Source organism: Rhinoderma darwinii, chromosome 13, assembly GCF_050947455.1.
Source record: "Rhinoderma darwinii isolate aRhiDar2 chromosome 13, aRhiDar2.hap1, whole genome shotgun sequence".
In the NCBI taxonomy this organism is placed as follows: domain Eukaryota; kingdom Metazoa; phylum Chordata; class Amphibia; order Anura; family Rhinodermatidae; genus Rhinoderma; species Rhinoderma darwinii.
The window spans coordinates 48,715,638-48,732,133 of record NC_134699.1 but is presented as its reverse complement, the minus strand read 5'-3'; the positions used below and the strand labels follow the sequence as shown (position 1 = coordinate 48,732,133).

At 44.4% G+C, this 16,496-nt stretch overlaps 1 protein-coding gene across 11 annotated transcripts in view; it reads left to right on the top strand.

Moving 5' to 3' along the window:
* CACNA1G (calcium voltage-gated channel subunit alpha1 G) overlaps positions 1 to 16,496 on the top strand; it is a 338,489-nt gene that overhangs the window by 251,764 nt on the left and 70,229 nt on the right. For 7 of the 11 annotated variants that reach the window (XM_075845564.1, XM_075845561.1, XM_075845563.1 and 4 more), the window contains one exon: positions 15,514 to 15,564. The exons of the other annotated variants lie outside the window; for them this stretch is intronic. In XM_075845564.1, the coding sequence (XP_075701679.1) occupies positions 15,514 to 15,564 (51 nt within the window). The remainder of the gene's footprint in view (positions 1 to 15,513; positions 15,565 to 16,496) is intronic. 11 annotated transcript variants of the gene reach the window in all.

Genomic DNA, 16,496 nt, shown 5'->3' with positions numbered 1-16,496 from the left:
TTATTCACACAAACGTTGAAAACAACGGCCGTCACATGGACGCATGTATTTTAATGGTGTTTCAAGGGACCGTGTGAAGGCTCCATTGAAAAATAGAACATGTCCTATTTTATTCCGTTTTCACAGATCCATCCATAGACTCAAGCCCATGGGGATCCGTGAAAACGTGTACCGCACCGTTGAAACTCGGATCTGAAAAACCTCAGTTTTTCACATTCGAGTTTCCCCACGTTAATAATGTGAATAAGCCCTTAGTGCATGGAAAAATTATTGATACTCTTTTCTGCCACTTACCACCTCTACTAATATCCTTGCCACCCCAAACCAACAGGACATTAGGTATTAACTTGAGTTACCAATAGTAGGCAAGGGGACCATTTTTCCGTCTACACAACGGGCACCAATGAGCTTGGAACCACCTTTTTTAAAAATTCTGCGTTTGCCCCTGCTACCTGTTTAAGGCATAATAAAAGCAGTTTAGAAGTGGCTGCCATCCAAGGAGGAAGTGAGTTTTGATCTCTCTAAATTTAACCCCCTGTATAACATCAGGAGGATTTTTCTGTACTTGAAATCTTCAGATTTTTCTGTGTTTTTTTTGTGCAGTTTCTACTAATCCTTTTACATTTTTCCATTTGATACTGATCCATTGTTTCTGATGATTGCACCAAACGGGTAGGTAAATGTGTTTGTAAGTTTTGGTCATAGTTTTATTGTCTTAACTAAAAATTGTAAGGTACCATAAGTTGTTTCTTAATATATTTTTAAATTAAATAGGTTATTGTTCAGAATTTTATTTTATTTTTTAAAAAAACCTTCATTTAAAAGGTCTATCTATATATGTACCATAACCTATAAGATAATGGGAGAAAGAATTGTTGGAGCAGATATGAATGTTCTCCCATCAACCCATGTATAGATTTGCAAAATGGGGGTGCATTTTGTCCCCTTTTCTATCCCATAGATAATGATGGGATAAACGGAGAAAGTAATTCTAAGTATAAATGTAATGTTTTAAAAAATAAAGGTAGTTTAATTATTAGAAAAGGGATGATCTGTGAAAAAGGAAGCAATGGCTTGCTCATTTGATGAGGTGTATTGGAGTACAGATCACATCACAAGTAACCAAGTAGCTGTCTATAGAAATTGTAAGTGACTTAATAATGTCCAATTTATGGAAAATTCTTAATGTAAGATGAAAAATGTTTTTAAAATCAATGTCAATATATTAGATGTAATTCAGTTAATGCCCAAAAGGACAGCACTTGATCTGCATACTATAGGTCCTTGACACTACAGAAAATAATATATTGCTGGATAGTACAGCAGAATTTGTCAACTCAACACCCCTCTCTCTAACATCACTCAGTTCTCTGCAGATCTTGGTTGAAGCTGCATTACACAGACTTCCTGCACAACCCTCCCCAATTGATTTTGCACATAATGCTGTAAATGCTTAGAGCTCTGTGCTCCCTTTAAGCTACTTCCCCTGGCATGTAAACCATTTACTGGTACATGCACTGTTCTTACAGACACCAATATATTATTTATGAGATTGATATATATTGCTGCTCTACTGTATAGTGTTCTCCTGCTACTATTTAGTTCTTCACCTCTGTTCAACTACAATTTTCTTATTTTTAATCAAATGATGGATCTGTTTCTATACATTATGTGCATATCACTAGCCCCACCTAGTGTCCCAGTGCATAAATGACTTCATGTACAGTTTATGATGCTGTAAAGGATCTGCCAGGCACTATGTCTGGGTATACTCCCAGGATTAATCAGTCGACACCTGAGGCCAGACCTCTGAGACTGACACCTGCTCCCACCAATCAGGGTGGCAGGCTCAGGAGTGGGAGAGCCTATCGCGGCCTGGTCAGTCAGAGTTAGCTCCGCCCCCTGTCCATTTATACCTGCCGTTTTCTCTTTGCCTCCATCTCAGGGCAAGTCGGTGGTGTGGGTGGTAGTAGACCGCTTCAGCAAGATGTGCCACTTTGTGCCCCTTAAGAAACTACCTAACGCCAAGACGTTAGCTTCTTTGTTTGTGAAACACATTTTGCGTCTCCATGGGGCCCCAGTCAATATAGTTTCGGACAGAGGGGTACAATTTGTTTCCTTATTTTGGAGAGCTTTTTGTAAAAAATTGGAGATTGATCTGTCCTTCTTCTCCGCCTTCCATCCCGAAACTAATGGCCAAACGGAAAGGACTAACCAATCCCTGGAACAATATTTAAGGTGTTTCATTTCTGACTGTCAATTTGATTGGGTCTCATTCCTTCCCCTCGCCGAATTTTCCCTGAATAACCGGGTCAGTAACTCGTCAGGGGTCTCCCCGTTTTTCTGTAATTTCGGGTTTAATCCTAGGTTCTCCTCCGTTTCCCCTGGTGGTTCCAATAATCCCGAGGTAGAGGACGTTCATCGGGAACTGTGCACAGTCTGGGCCCAGGTTCAGAAGAACCTAGAGGCGTCCCAGAGCGTACAAAAGATTCAGGCTGATTGTAGACGTTCTGCTAACCCCCGGTTTGTCGTCGGGGATCTTGTGTGGTTGTCGTCGAGGAACTTGCGCCTTAAGGTCCCGTCCAGGAAGTTTGCACCCCGATTTATTGGACCTTATAAGGTCATTGAAGTCCTCAACCCTGTATCCTTCCGTCCGGAGCTGCCCCCATCCTTTCGTATACACGACGTCTTCCATGCCTTCCTCCTGAAACGCTGCTCCCCGTCCTGGTCCCCCTCGAGGAAACCTCCTGTTCCCGTTCTCACCCCTGAGGGGGTGGAATTCGAGGTGGCCAAGATTGTGGACAGTAGGATGATCCAGGGCTCCCTCCAGTACCTGGTCCATTGGAGAGGATACGGGCCGGAGGAGAGGACTTGGGTTCCTGCTCGAGATGTTCACGCTGGGGTATTGATCAGGAGGTTCCACCTTCTCTTCCCCACTAAACCGGGTCCTCTTAGTAAGGGTCTGGTGGCCCCTCATAAAGGGGGGAGTACTGTAAAGGATCTGCCAGGCACTATGTCTGGGTATACTCCCAGGATTAATCAGTCGACACCTGAGGCCAGACCTCTGAGACTGACACCTGCTCCCACCAATCAGGGTGGCAGGCTCAGGAGTGGGAGAGCCTATCGCGGCCTGGTCAGTCAGAGTTAGCTCCGCCCCCTGTCCATTTATACCTGCCGTTTTCTCTTCCTCCTTGCTTGTTATTCTCTTGGATTCCTGGCCCCACTGCTGCCTTGCTCCAGCCTGCTTCTGCCGTGCTTCTGCCTTGCTTCAGTTCCGTTTATCCTGCGTTGCTCTGCCCCTGGCTTGCTTCTGCTCCGTGCTCCCGTTTGTATACTCCACTACTTCCTGATCCTGACTGGCTCTTTCCCGCTCCGTTTCCTCGCGGCGTTCCGTGGGCTACTTTATTCCCTTGCGTGTTCCCTGTTTGTACCCCCTTGCACTTAGACAGCGTAGGGACCGCCGCCCAGTTGTACCCCGTCGCCTAGGGCGGGTCGTTGCAAGTAGGCAGGGACAGGGCGGTGGGTAGATTAGGGCTCACTTGTTCCCTTCACCTCCTTCCGCCATTACAGATGCATTTTTGCTGCAGTGGACAATTACTGGTTAGGCTTCGTTCACATCAGCGTCGGGTTCCATTTGGGGTTTCCGTTCATCTATTCCGTCAGAGGAACAGAAAGCCAAACGGAAACCATAGCTTCCATTTGCATTACCAATCATTTCAATAGTAATGCTTCCATTGCAAATGTTTCCGTTTGTTTCCGTCCTGTAAGGTTTCTGGTTTTTTTTAGCGGAAACAATAGCGCAGTCGACTATCGGTGAGGAAGCAGCATTTTGCTATTTGTTTGATTAATTTGTCTTTTATGCATTTATTTTATTTATTTTGTCCATACATTTAGTTTTTGTTTTATAAACTGCTTGAAGATTTTAGATATACTTAAAGGTTGCACTAACCACTGCTTTAATAAGAAAACATCTGAGCATGGACATTCTGTAATAACCTATTACCAGGATTCTGTAAGTATACATGTACCCACGACAACTCCACCTTGTACTGATATATATGGCCATTGCCAAAGCGGGCACTCTTTTCTTTTGCCTTACAGACTTGGGTAATATCTAATACCAGCCTTATTTTATTTCACTAGCCTTCTTTACACTTTCATTTGCAATCAGTATCTGCATACAGTGAAATACTACACCAAAGACTGGTTTAAATCTCTTTATTTCTGTACCAGAATCTATGTTTCATTTGAGTCCCCTCAAATCCGAAATCTACTTATAGTCTATGGTATCCTTTCTACTATACATCTATATAGCATCATCAGCTAATGACCAGTACCAGAGGCAAGATTAGGCTTCGTTCACATCTGCGTCAGGGCTCTGTTCATGGTTTCCATCGGACCTTTCCGTCAGGGCACCCAACGGGTACAAACCGGGTACAAACTGGAACAAACGGAAACCATAGCTTTCAGTTTGCATCACCATTGATTTCAATGGTGACGGATCCGGTGCAAATGTTTTCCGTTTGTCACAGTTGTGCAAGGGTTCCGTCGTTTTGACGGAATGAATAGCGCAGTCGACTACGGTATTGATTCCATCACAACCACAGAACCCTTACACAACGGTGACGGACGGAATACATTTGCAGTGGATCCGTCACCATTGACCATCAGGGTTCCGTTCATGGGTTCCCCTGACGGAAAGCTCAGACTGAACGGAAATCCTACGTAAATGTGAACGAAGCCTTAGCTCTTAAAACCTATTACAAATTAAATAACTGACTTTATATTGCTATTGAATGTAATTGTGATGCTGGCATGAGAAGACTGATATCATGAACGAGGACATGCTGACAAGGCTACCACTAGCATCATATTGGTATCCATGATGTCAGTTTTGGCTACCAGACAGGACCTCACTCGCTTCATAATGCTGACATGAAAACGCTGACATCATTATTATAACAATGGCACAACTTTATAGTGATGACTATGACAACACTGACATCACGATGTTAACCATGTCACCACTGACATCTTTATGATGACCTGACAGTGCAGACTTTGGAATTTTGACTTCGTAACTGACAAAACTACTGAAATTAATATCTTTTTGCTGCCAATAATATCCCCAGAGTCACAAGGTTGACTATACAGTATCACAATGTTCTCTTCCCAACTCTGTCATTATTAATGCTAATGATGATAACACTGAATAATATTAATATTTGCCCGCTTCCGAATTTCTTCTATTTTTGGATATTTGTAACACTTAATCAGGTCTTCCAACCAAAAAGGATAAAGAAAACTGAGTACACATAAAATATAGTTTATAAATGTTTTTTTTTATTTGTTGAAAAAGAACAAAAAACAACCATGTGAAAAAGTGATTGCACCTAAATACTTGGTTTTTAGCCATATTGCAGGGCTTTTTAGCATGAACTGCCCCTTTAAGGTTTTTCCCGAAGTATCTAATGGAGGCTCAAGATAGGACTTTGACTAGGCCACTTCAAAAGCTTCATTTTCTTTCTTCCATATAGAGGATGTTTGGAGTTTGTGCATTAAATTATTTTGTTTTTACCCAATTGCACTTGAGCTTTAGATTTTAAATTGATGACTGGATTTTCGGAATTTTCTGGCGGAGAACAGAAGTCATCTGTCGATTATGGCAAGTTGCCAAGGCTGTGAAGCAGCAAGGCTTTCCCTCACCTCTTAACCCCACCATGTTTGACTGTTGAGATTATTGTGAAATGCTGTGTTATCTTTATGCCAAATGTAATGGGACCCATGTTTTCCCAAAAGTTCCACCTTCGACTGATCAGAACATTATCACAAAAATCTTTGGGGTTTTCAATGTGTTTTTGGCAAATATGAGACAAACATTTCTGTTCCTTTTGTTCAGCAGTTTCTCAAAACCCTGGATCCAATTTTTTCCTAGTGCCTTTCAAATGGTAGAATCTCCATAGACATATATCGAGGGTTGGCCCTGGGTTATATGGCTCCCTTTACTAAATTATATTTTTGCGCTACCCCAAAAAAATCCTATATCCAGGATCCTGCAAAAAATAAGGCCTCAAGTATCTAAGTAGACATGCAAATAAAAAAAGTTATGACTGTTAGGCCTTAGTCACACGAACGTGTATTACGTCCGTGATACGAGCGTGAAAATCACTCGCGTCGCACAGACCTATGTTAGTCAATGGGGCCGTTCAGACAGTCCGTGATTTTCACGCAGCGTATGTGCGCTGTGTAAAACTCACGTCATGTCCTATACTTGGCCGTTTATCACGCATCACGCACCCTTTGAAGTCAATGGGTGCGTGAAAATCACGCACGGCACACGGAAGCACTTCCGGGTGACGCGCGTGATTCGCGCTACAGTAGTAAAATGAATGAATGAAACAAGAAAAGCACCTCCTGCTTTTATCTTTGTAAACATAAAAACAGAGTGTCATCACGCTGCCATATGCGTGGAAATCACGTTGGCACGCACCACATACTAATGCCACACAGGAACTTTTGCACGCGCAAAACACAGCGTTTTTTGCGCACGCAAAATGGACACGTTCGTGTGAATAAGGCCTTAGAATGCAGGGAGGCAAAAATAAATAATACAAACTTACATTTTTATACATCTCGTTCCCATAAAGGTAACACCTAACTGCTGCAACTTTTCCTATGTATAAACTACCCATGCAAAAAAAAAAAAACAACAAAATATGTGGCTGTAAACGTGGCCTTATGTAGTAAACGTGAATTTTTTTTTAATAATGTTTCCATTTAGTTTTACATTACAGTGATTAAGTAGTCACAGAAGACAGTGCCCAAATGATACTTTACTGCACTCAAATAATACAAAATATACAGTGCGCAAACAATATGCCATACTGTACCCCCAAAAAAACAGTGCACCATATTATTTATAAATGTATATATGCCAGCGTCTGAATTGCTACCGTTATTAGCCTGTGCCATATTAATAAACAAGGTTTGTGCCCTGTTGATGAAGCTAGCACACACTACACTGGGGCAGACACTGACTGCTCAGACGATGCACCAGTACTAATACATAGTGTACAATTACCACCGTTATACAAAAAATATATAATATATAGAATCAAATAAATGAATAAAATAATTACATAAATTATATATATATATATTTATACAGTATATATATTTTTTTATATAAATAAAAATAAATAATACATAAATAATAATTTAAATATATATAAATATTATACACATCCGAATATAATATATACAGCACTATTGACCTGAATAAATAAATAAAATACATTTATATAGCACACATTCATATATACATGTATACTTACCTTAGGGGGATGACTTGGGACATGGTACTACCCTTTAATTCATTTAGGAACCAGAAGCTGAATATTGCTCAATGTGATGTTCTGCGGGGGAGGGGAAGAGAGGCTCTGGGACACCTCAAGACACTTAGGCCTCGTGCACACGGCCGTGCCCATAATCATGGCCCACGATTGCGGGCACGGACGGCTGCCGACGCCCGTGGGATGCATTTTCGTGCTGTGCTCCCATACAAGGTATGGGAGCACCGTCCGTAAAAAACGAAAAGTAGGACATGCTCCATAATTCCCGGCACGGTTCTATGGCACGGACACAAACGTAGCGGTACGGATAGGTGTCCGCGGCCAATAGAACCGGGTGGGTCCGTAATTGCCACGGGCCGCATTTTCGTGCCGTTCTCCCATACAAAGTCTAGTAGCACGGCCCGTAAAACATTTAAAGTAGAACATGCTCCATAATTCCCGGCATGGTTCTATGGCACGGACACCTATCCGTAGCGGTACGGAAAGGTATCCGCGGCCAATAGAACCGGGTGGGTCCGTAATTGTGGACCGTATTGCGGTCCGCAATTACGGAGATTTTTTACGGTCGTGTGCATGGGGCCTAAGGTTGAGTTTTCACATGGCAGTTTTGTGAGATTCTTGTAGCGAAAATCCACAAAAAATGCACAACTTGCAGCATGAAAACCCAGCCTTTTAGGCTAATGCACACGTTGCGTAATTTGGTGCAGAAACTTAATAGTGCATTTTCGATGCATTTTTAGCGGCGGTTTTTACATTTTGATGTGGAAACAGGTGCGGTTTTAGGGCATGACCACACATGGCGGAATTCCTCCGCAACTGTCCGCATCAATGCCGCACCTAATCCGGGTTGCGGATTACGGCTGCGGATCTGCACAAAATGTGCAGAAAATTGATGCGGACTAGCTGCTGCGGACTGCGGGAAAAGTGCTTCCCTTCTCCCTATCAGTGCAGGATAGAGAGAAGGGACAGCACTTTCCCTAGTGATAGTAAAAGAAATTCATACTTACCGCCCGTTGTCTTTATGACGCGTCCCTCCTTCGGCATCCAGCCCGACCTCCCTGGATGACGCGCCAGTCCATGTGACCGCTGCAGCCTGTGCTTGGCCTGTGATTGGCTGCAGCCGTCACTTACACTGAAACGTCATCCTGGGAGGCCGGACTGGAGACAGAAACAGGGAGTTCTCGGTAAGTACGAACTTCATTTTTTTTTACAGATACATGTATATTGGGATCGGTAGTCACTGTCCCGGGTGCAGAAACAGTTACTGCCGATCGCTTAACTCTTTCAGCACCCTGGACAGTGACTATTTACTGACGTCTCCTAGCAACGCTCCCGTCATTACGGGAGCCCCATTGACTTCCTCAGTCTGGCTGTAGACCTAGAAATACATAGGTCCAGCCAGAATGAAGAAATGTCAAGTTAAAAAAGCAAGACGCATCCGCAGCACACATGACATGTGCATGACAGCTGCGGACTTCATTGCGGAACTTTGAATCTCCATTGAAGTCAATGGAGAAATTCCGCCATGAGTCCGCCACTGCTCCGCAACAGACAGAGCATGCTGCGGACACCAAATTCCGCTCCGCAGCCTATGCTCCGCAGCGGAATTGTACGCATCGTGTAAACGAACACTGCTAAATTAAAGTGAAAGTCAATGGAGAAACGGCTCCGCTGCGGAATAACGCTGCGGAGTGTCCGCAGCGGAATTTAAGTGAAATTCCGCCATGTGTGAACCCGCCCTTACGCTGCAGATTTTGTTGCAGTTTTCTCTAAACTAATCAGATATAATTCGCAGGTGGAAACGCAAGATAAATTGACTTGCTGTGGATTTTAAAATACGCACCGCAAGTAATTTTATCTGTGGAATAATCTGCACTGTGTAGATGAGTTTACTTGGAGTACACGTCCTGTGCATTTGGCCTTAGGAAGCAGCAGGTAGTGAGTGGGGGAGGGGAGAAGTGGAGGAAGCAGGGCCGGTGCGTCAGCACCCTGCAAACCCAGGCAACTTGATGTAAGAAGAGGAGGAGTCACAGGCAGAGCGCTAGCGACTCTATATATGGACAGTGAATATGGACAGCGATGCCAGGACCAGAGCAGTGTCCCAGCCTGACCGCGCTGGTCCCGCCTCCAACTAAGCCTGTGTTCGCAGGACGCAGATTCAGTTGCGTTGTATGCTCTAGCCTTGCTCCAGCATTCACTGTGCCGTGAGCCGCTCGGCACAGGCAGGCGTGATGTAGTGACATCACTACATCGCACATTTCTGTGACAAGTCACTCACAGCACAGTGCAGAGGAGGAGAAGGATCCTCCACACATCGTGGGAACGGGGCTAGGTAAGTAATTATGTTATTATTTTTCTATTAGGTACATATGGGGGCATTATACTGGGTATGGGAGGGGGGTCCTATTGTAGCTGCTGAGGGGGCATTATACTTCATGGGGGGCATTTTACTGTATGGGACAGCTGTGGAGGGCATTTAACTGTATGTGGCATCTATGGAGGGCATTATACTGTATGGGTCAGCTATGCGGGCATTATACTGTATGGGCAGTTATGGGGGTCATTATACTGTATGGTGCAGCTATGGGGGCATTATACTGTATGGTGCAGCTATGGGGGCATTATACTGTATGGTGCAGCTATGGGTGGCATTATACTGTATGGTCCAGCTATGGGGGGCATTATACTGTATGGTGCAGCTATGGGGGGCATTATACTGTATGGTGCAGCTATGGGGGGCATTATACTGTATGGTGCAGCTATGGGGGCATTATACTGTATGGTGCAGCTATGGGGGCATTATACTGTATGGTGCAGCTATGGGGGGCATTATACTGTATGGTGCAGCTATGGGGGCCATTATACGTTATGAGGCAGCTATGGGGGGCATTATACGGTATGGGGCAGCTATGGGGGGAATTATACTGTATGGTGCAGTTATGGGGGGAATTATACTGTATGGTGCAGCTATGGCGAGCATTATACTGTGTGGGCAGCTATGGGGGCATTATACTGTGTGGGGGTCAGCTATGGGGGGGCATTATACTGTATGGTGCAGCTATGCTGGGCATTATACTGTACGGTGCAGCTATGGGGGCCATTATACGTTATGAGGCAGCTATGTGGGGCATTATACGGTATGGGGCAGCTATGGGGGGCATTATACTGTATGGTGCAGCTATGGGGGCCATTATACGTTATGAGGCAGCTATGTGGGGCATTATACGGTATGGGGCAGCTATGATGAGCATTATACTGTGGGGGCAGCTATGGGGGCATTATACTGTGTGGGGGTCAGCTATGGGGAGCATTATACTGTGTGGGGGGAAGCTATGGGGGCAATATACTGTGTGGGGGCAGCTATGGGGGCATAATACTGTGCGGTGGATTTATACTCTGGGAGCAGCTGTGGGGAGCATTATACTGTGGTGGTCAGCTATGGAGGGCATTATACTGTGTGGGGAGCAGCTATGGGGGCATTATACTGTGTGGGGGGCAGCTATAGGGAGCATTATAATGTCGGGGGGGCAGCTATTGGGAGCATTATACTGTGTGGGGGGCACCTATTAGGGCATTATACTATGTGGGGGGCAGCTATGGGGGCATTATACTGTGTGGGGGGCAGCTATGGGAGCATTATACTGTGTGGGGGCAGCTATGGGGAGCATTATACTGTGGGGGGCAGCTATGGGGGGCATTATACTGTGTGCGAGTCAGCTATGGGGGGCATTATACTGTGTGGGGGCAGCTATGGGGGCATTATACTGTGTGGGGGGCAGCTATGGGAGCATTATACTATGTGGGGGGCAGCTATGGGGAGCATTAACCTGTGGGGGGCAGCTATGGGGGCATTATACTGTGTGGGGGTCAGCTATGAGGGCATTATACTGTGTGGGGGTCAGCTATGGGGGCATTATACTATGTGGGGGGCAGCTATGGGGAGCATTAACCTGTGGGGGGCAGCTATGGGGGGCATTATACTGTGTGGGGGTCAGCTATGAGGGCATTATACTGTGTGGGGGGCAGCTATGGGGGCATTATACTGTATGGTGCAGCTATGGGGGGCATTATACTGTATGGTGCAGCTATGGGGGCCATAATACGTTATGAGGCAGCTATGTGGGGCATTATACGGTATGGGGCAGCTATGGGGGGCATTATACTGTATGGTGCAGCTATGATGAGCATTATACTGTGGGGGCAGCTATGGGGGCATTATACTGTGTGGGGGTCAGCTATGGGGAGCATTATACTGTGTGGGGGGAAGCTATGGGGGCATTATACTGTGTGGGGGCAGCTATGGGGGCATTATACTGTGCGGTGGATTTATACTCTGGGAGCAGCTGTGGGGAGCATTATACTGTGGTGGTCAGCTATGGAGGGCATTATACTGTGTGGGGAGAAGCTATGGGGGCATTATACTGTGTGGGGGGCAGCTATAGGGAGCATTATAATGTCGGGGGGGGCAGCTATTGGGAGCATTATACTGTGTGGGGGGCACCTATTAGGGCATTATACTATGTGGGGGGCAGCTATGGGGGCATTATACTGTGTGGGGGGCAGCTATGGGAGCATTATACTGTGTGGGGGCAGCTATGGGGAGCATTATACTGTGGGGGGCAGCTATGGGGGGCATTATACTGTGTGCGAGTCAGCTATGGGGGGCATTATACTGTGTGGGGGGCAGCTATGGGGGCATTATACTGTGTGGGGGCAGCTATGGGAGCATTATACTATGTGGGGGGCAGCTATGGGGAGCATTAACCTATGGGGGGCATTATACTGTGTGGGGTCAGCTATGAGTGCATTATACTGTGGGGGCAGCTATGGGGGCATTATACTGTGTGGGGGGCAGCTATGGGGGCATTATACTGTGCGGGGTGCAGCTATGGGGAGCATTATACTGTGTGGGGGCAGCTATGGGGAGCATTATACTGTGGTGGTCAGCTATGGGGTTGCATTATACTGTGTGTGTGCGGCATCTATGGGGCATTATACTGCGTGGGGGGGCAGCTATGGGGGGTCATTATACTGTGGGGGCAGCTATGGGGGCATTATACTGTGGGGGCATTCATGGGGTCTGTCGGGCAGGGCAGCTGGGCATAGGTGTGCGCAGGGGTCTGGTGGTTGGGGGGGTAGGGGGGCCTAAGCTGAATTCATGCACCAGGGCCCATGAGTCTTTAGCTACGCCACTCCCAGGCAGAGTGCTAGTAGCGCTCTGCCCGGGACTATGGATCTGGGCTTGCCCCTGACAACACTGTCTATATCTAGACAGTGACGTCAGGAGCTGTGTGGCACTACCTGGGAGGAGGGGGCTGTGTGGCACTATCTACAGAAGGCACTAAATTTACATTTATGGGGGTACAAAATGGGGGCCTAACGTCTATATGGGGGCACAAAGTGACGATTTTTGGGGGCATATACTGTGGGGGCATTCATGGGGTCTGTCGGGCAAGGTAGCTGGGCATAGGTTGTGACTGAACTCCAGAGAAGTGAAGGAGTGAAAGCAAGAGGGAAAGAATGAGAGGAAGTTGGAAGGGGGGGGACATACTGTAATTTGAGCTCATCGAGGAAGGTGCTGTGCTGGGAGCCGGCAGCTGAATTTTGTTTACGGCTCCTAGGGTGCTATTTATTGTGGATGCAACACTCGACTTCCCGTGGTTCATCTGCACTGAAGTTAGAGCACCATAGGCTTCTATGGTGATTTAACTCCTGTTCTCATGTACGGCGAGGGATCTGGGTGTTGTGTCCGTAATACGGGCGCAAAAAAGCACCCGTATTAAGCTTGTGTGAAAGCGGCCTCAGCTGCATTTAGATTTACAATTTTTTAAAGCACGAAGAACAATTAGTTATTTAAAAAATTGCAGCAATCATTTGATGGATATTTCCATTATTACAATATGCCGCCATATGCAAATTCAATAGCAGCCGCAAAGTTTTTTAATTAATAGGAAAAGTTTGTAGATAAACATTTAAACTTAACAACTTCAAAAATAAAAGCATTGTATTTTATGCAGGGAGGAAAAACAGTCAATAGGGAAATATTGACAGATTTACGCCAGTTATCTGGCGTAAAAAAGTCACGCATTTTGGCGCACACCATAGTTGCGCTAAAATTTATGACCTTTTCCATTTCTTGCCGCTTTCCAAAGATGTCAACAAAAAGGGACAGGGTTTAGCAAAAGGGGACGGGGCCTCCACTGGAACGACAGACTTATCATGACTTACGCCAGAAACCGGTATAAATTATGGCGCAAATCTACACCTGCTCATAGCAGCCGTTGATTTACATTTCTATTTCACGTACAGCTAATGATGCGCCAATTATATTAAAAAGTGGGCACCTCTTATTATATTTGGCGCATTTCCTCCGACGTATATTATTTTAAGACTAGTGTTTGACAGGCCAGTCTTAATATATGTCCCCCAATGTGTTTTATCCTTTATCGTTGACCATGATGCATAGCATGTGTAAGTTGCATTTAGACATTTAAATGGTAACTATGACAATGCTGATAAAATAATGTTGACATTATTGCACTCCCATCACAATACTATCATAACGGTGACATCATAATAGCTGCGATAAGACATATTCACCAGCCTTATAAAAGTCCACAAACAGTCCATTTCCCTGGACTATTTCTAATTTTATACTGTCTTGGAGAAAACTACACCACTGCAGTAACCTTTATGAAGTGGTACCAAGCTTATTTTTTATAGTTCCAATACATCCTCAATGGAAAACGATGCAACTTTGTAAATAGTCTTTTTTTAAAACCTCCTATTGTTTTTTGTGTACAGCTCCTATGCAGATCTGAAAGTTTCCATGGTAACAGACTGCAACCAAACTCTGCGTAGTCTGATCCTGCAATCACACTCTCCTTTATCTATCCCTTAATTCTCACTCATTTACATTTTGTAGGATAGCAAGAATTAGGGGACAGATAGATTTCAATATGACTACACAAACAGACTACAAGGAGTTTGCATGCAGTCTTCTATCTATAGGAGAAAGGATAGGAGATTTCTAAATAAGACATTTTAGAGGTATTGGAACAATAAAAAAAATGAATGGTTGTGAATGTAAACCAGTGGAAATTGATGGTAATGAAGTGATCTAAAGTATTTTTTCTATGCAGAAGGTCAATACAAAATGAAAAAATCTACTCTTTATAATGTCTGCCAACATTGTTGTCTTATACTTGCTCCATAAAAAAAGTATGTTAAACATATTATTTTTAACTCTGCCTACTAGCCAGTCTACAAGGCCAATTGTAGACACTGCCTGAAAGTGGACAGTTCCTTTAAATTTGGTTTCAGTTACTGTGCCAAACCTCTTGTATCCTATATATATATATAAATAGTATTCATTCAATACCATTTCTTGATGGTACTTTTGATATGTTGCCCCATTGTGACACACCGTAAGCCATCTTTATAAGGTCAGTATCAGCAAGGGGAAGGAGGTTTTGTAAAAACACTATTGTTTTCATTCGCAGTCTTTGTTTTCCAAAATATCGACCGGCCATAATGTAACCATTAATTTGTGACCACATTGAAATTTGACCTGTTTCTTGAATGTTAGGTTCATGGAAAGGTCCACCTTTGCAACCTTTTTTTTTTTTATTATTGCTCTTATGCAACTAAATTGGCTCCTATTGTTTTGTGTCTACAGTACCTATGCAGACCCATGTGTCTCCTTAGTAACAGACCACAAACGACCCCTGTTTAATCTGATCTCGGAGTCATATTGCCATCCGTTTCCTACTTCTTGCTAACCTATTAAATGTATGTCAGCAAGATGAAGGTGGTAGATGGAAGGGAGTGTGACTGCAGGAACAGGCTGCACAGGGTTTGTTAGCAGTTCGTTATCATGGAGACACATGGGTCTCCATAGGCACTGTATACACAAATCAATAGAATATTTTTCAATTACTATACACAATTGCCTTTTTTTTTTTCAGATGCATTTGAACAATAAAAAAAATTGGTATCAAAGGAGGACCTACCCTTTATATGCATTTTTGTCCTATATTTGGCTATTCTTCGATATCCAGTTACCGCAACGATGAATACCAGGAATAATTTATTACAATAGGCAAAGATCCAAGGAAATTTTTCATAGGGAACAGTTATTAACAGCATGTCGTTCTTTTAGATCTAATGCTGGATGATACAATCTTGGAGCACTCATCCAGTCCAACACAAGGTACTGGCAGATCTGGTGTATTGTCCCAGCACAGTGACTTTGTTGTGTAACTAATTGCTGTCTGATGTCAGACGTCCACTAAGCTGTGTGTGAAGTCTTGTTTGTTTATCTCATGGCTCACACATTTCATCTTGGTGTTTCAATTCACAAGAATAAGAGTCATTGCATAAGAGACACAACATACTTGGAAATATTTTACATGAATAGAAAGAATAATGTAATAGGGGGCTAAATATACAAAGTGTGTGTGTGGTAACTGAACGCACCAATCTGTTATTGACTATTTTATTGACAAAGACAATCCGTCTTAGGGTATGTTCACACGAGGGCGTCGGTAACGGCTGAAATTACGGGGATGTTTCAGCCTGAAAACATCCCCGTAATTTCAGCCGTAACGGCATGTGCAGGCGCTTGAACTCCGCGTCCATTACGGACGTAATTGGCGCTGCTATTCATTGGAGTCAATGAATAACGGCTCCAATTACGGCCAAAGAAGTGACAGGTCACTTCTTTGATGCGGGCGTCTATTTACGCGCCGTCATTTGACAGCGGCGCGTAAATTACGCCTCATGTGAACAGACAAACGTCTGCCCATTGCTTTCAATGGGCAGATGTTTGTCAGCGCAATTGAGGCGCTATTTTCGGACGTAATTCGGGGCAAAAACGCCCGAATTACGTCCGTAATTAGTGTGTGTGAACATACCCTAAAGGTCCTCTGTAAAATGAGCGCCGATCAACGAGACAGCTCGTTGATCGGCGCTCGTTTGCTCCTTTCACGCGGATCTATGTATGGAGACGAGAGCTCGTTACTACGATTGCTCGTCCCCATACATTTCCACCATGTCGGCAGCACGTCTCCCTGTTTACAATGGGAGATGTGCTGCTGACAACAATAATATTTTCGGCATTTAAAACGATACAATCAGCTGATG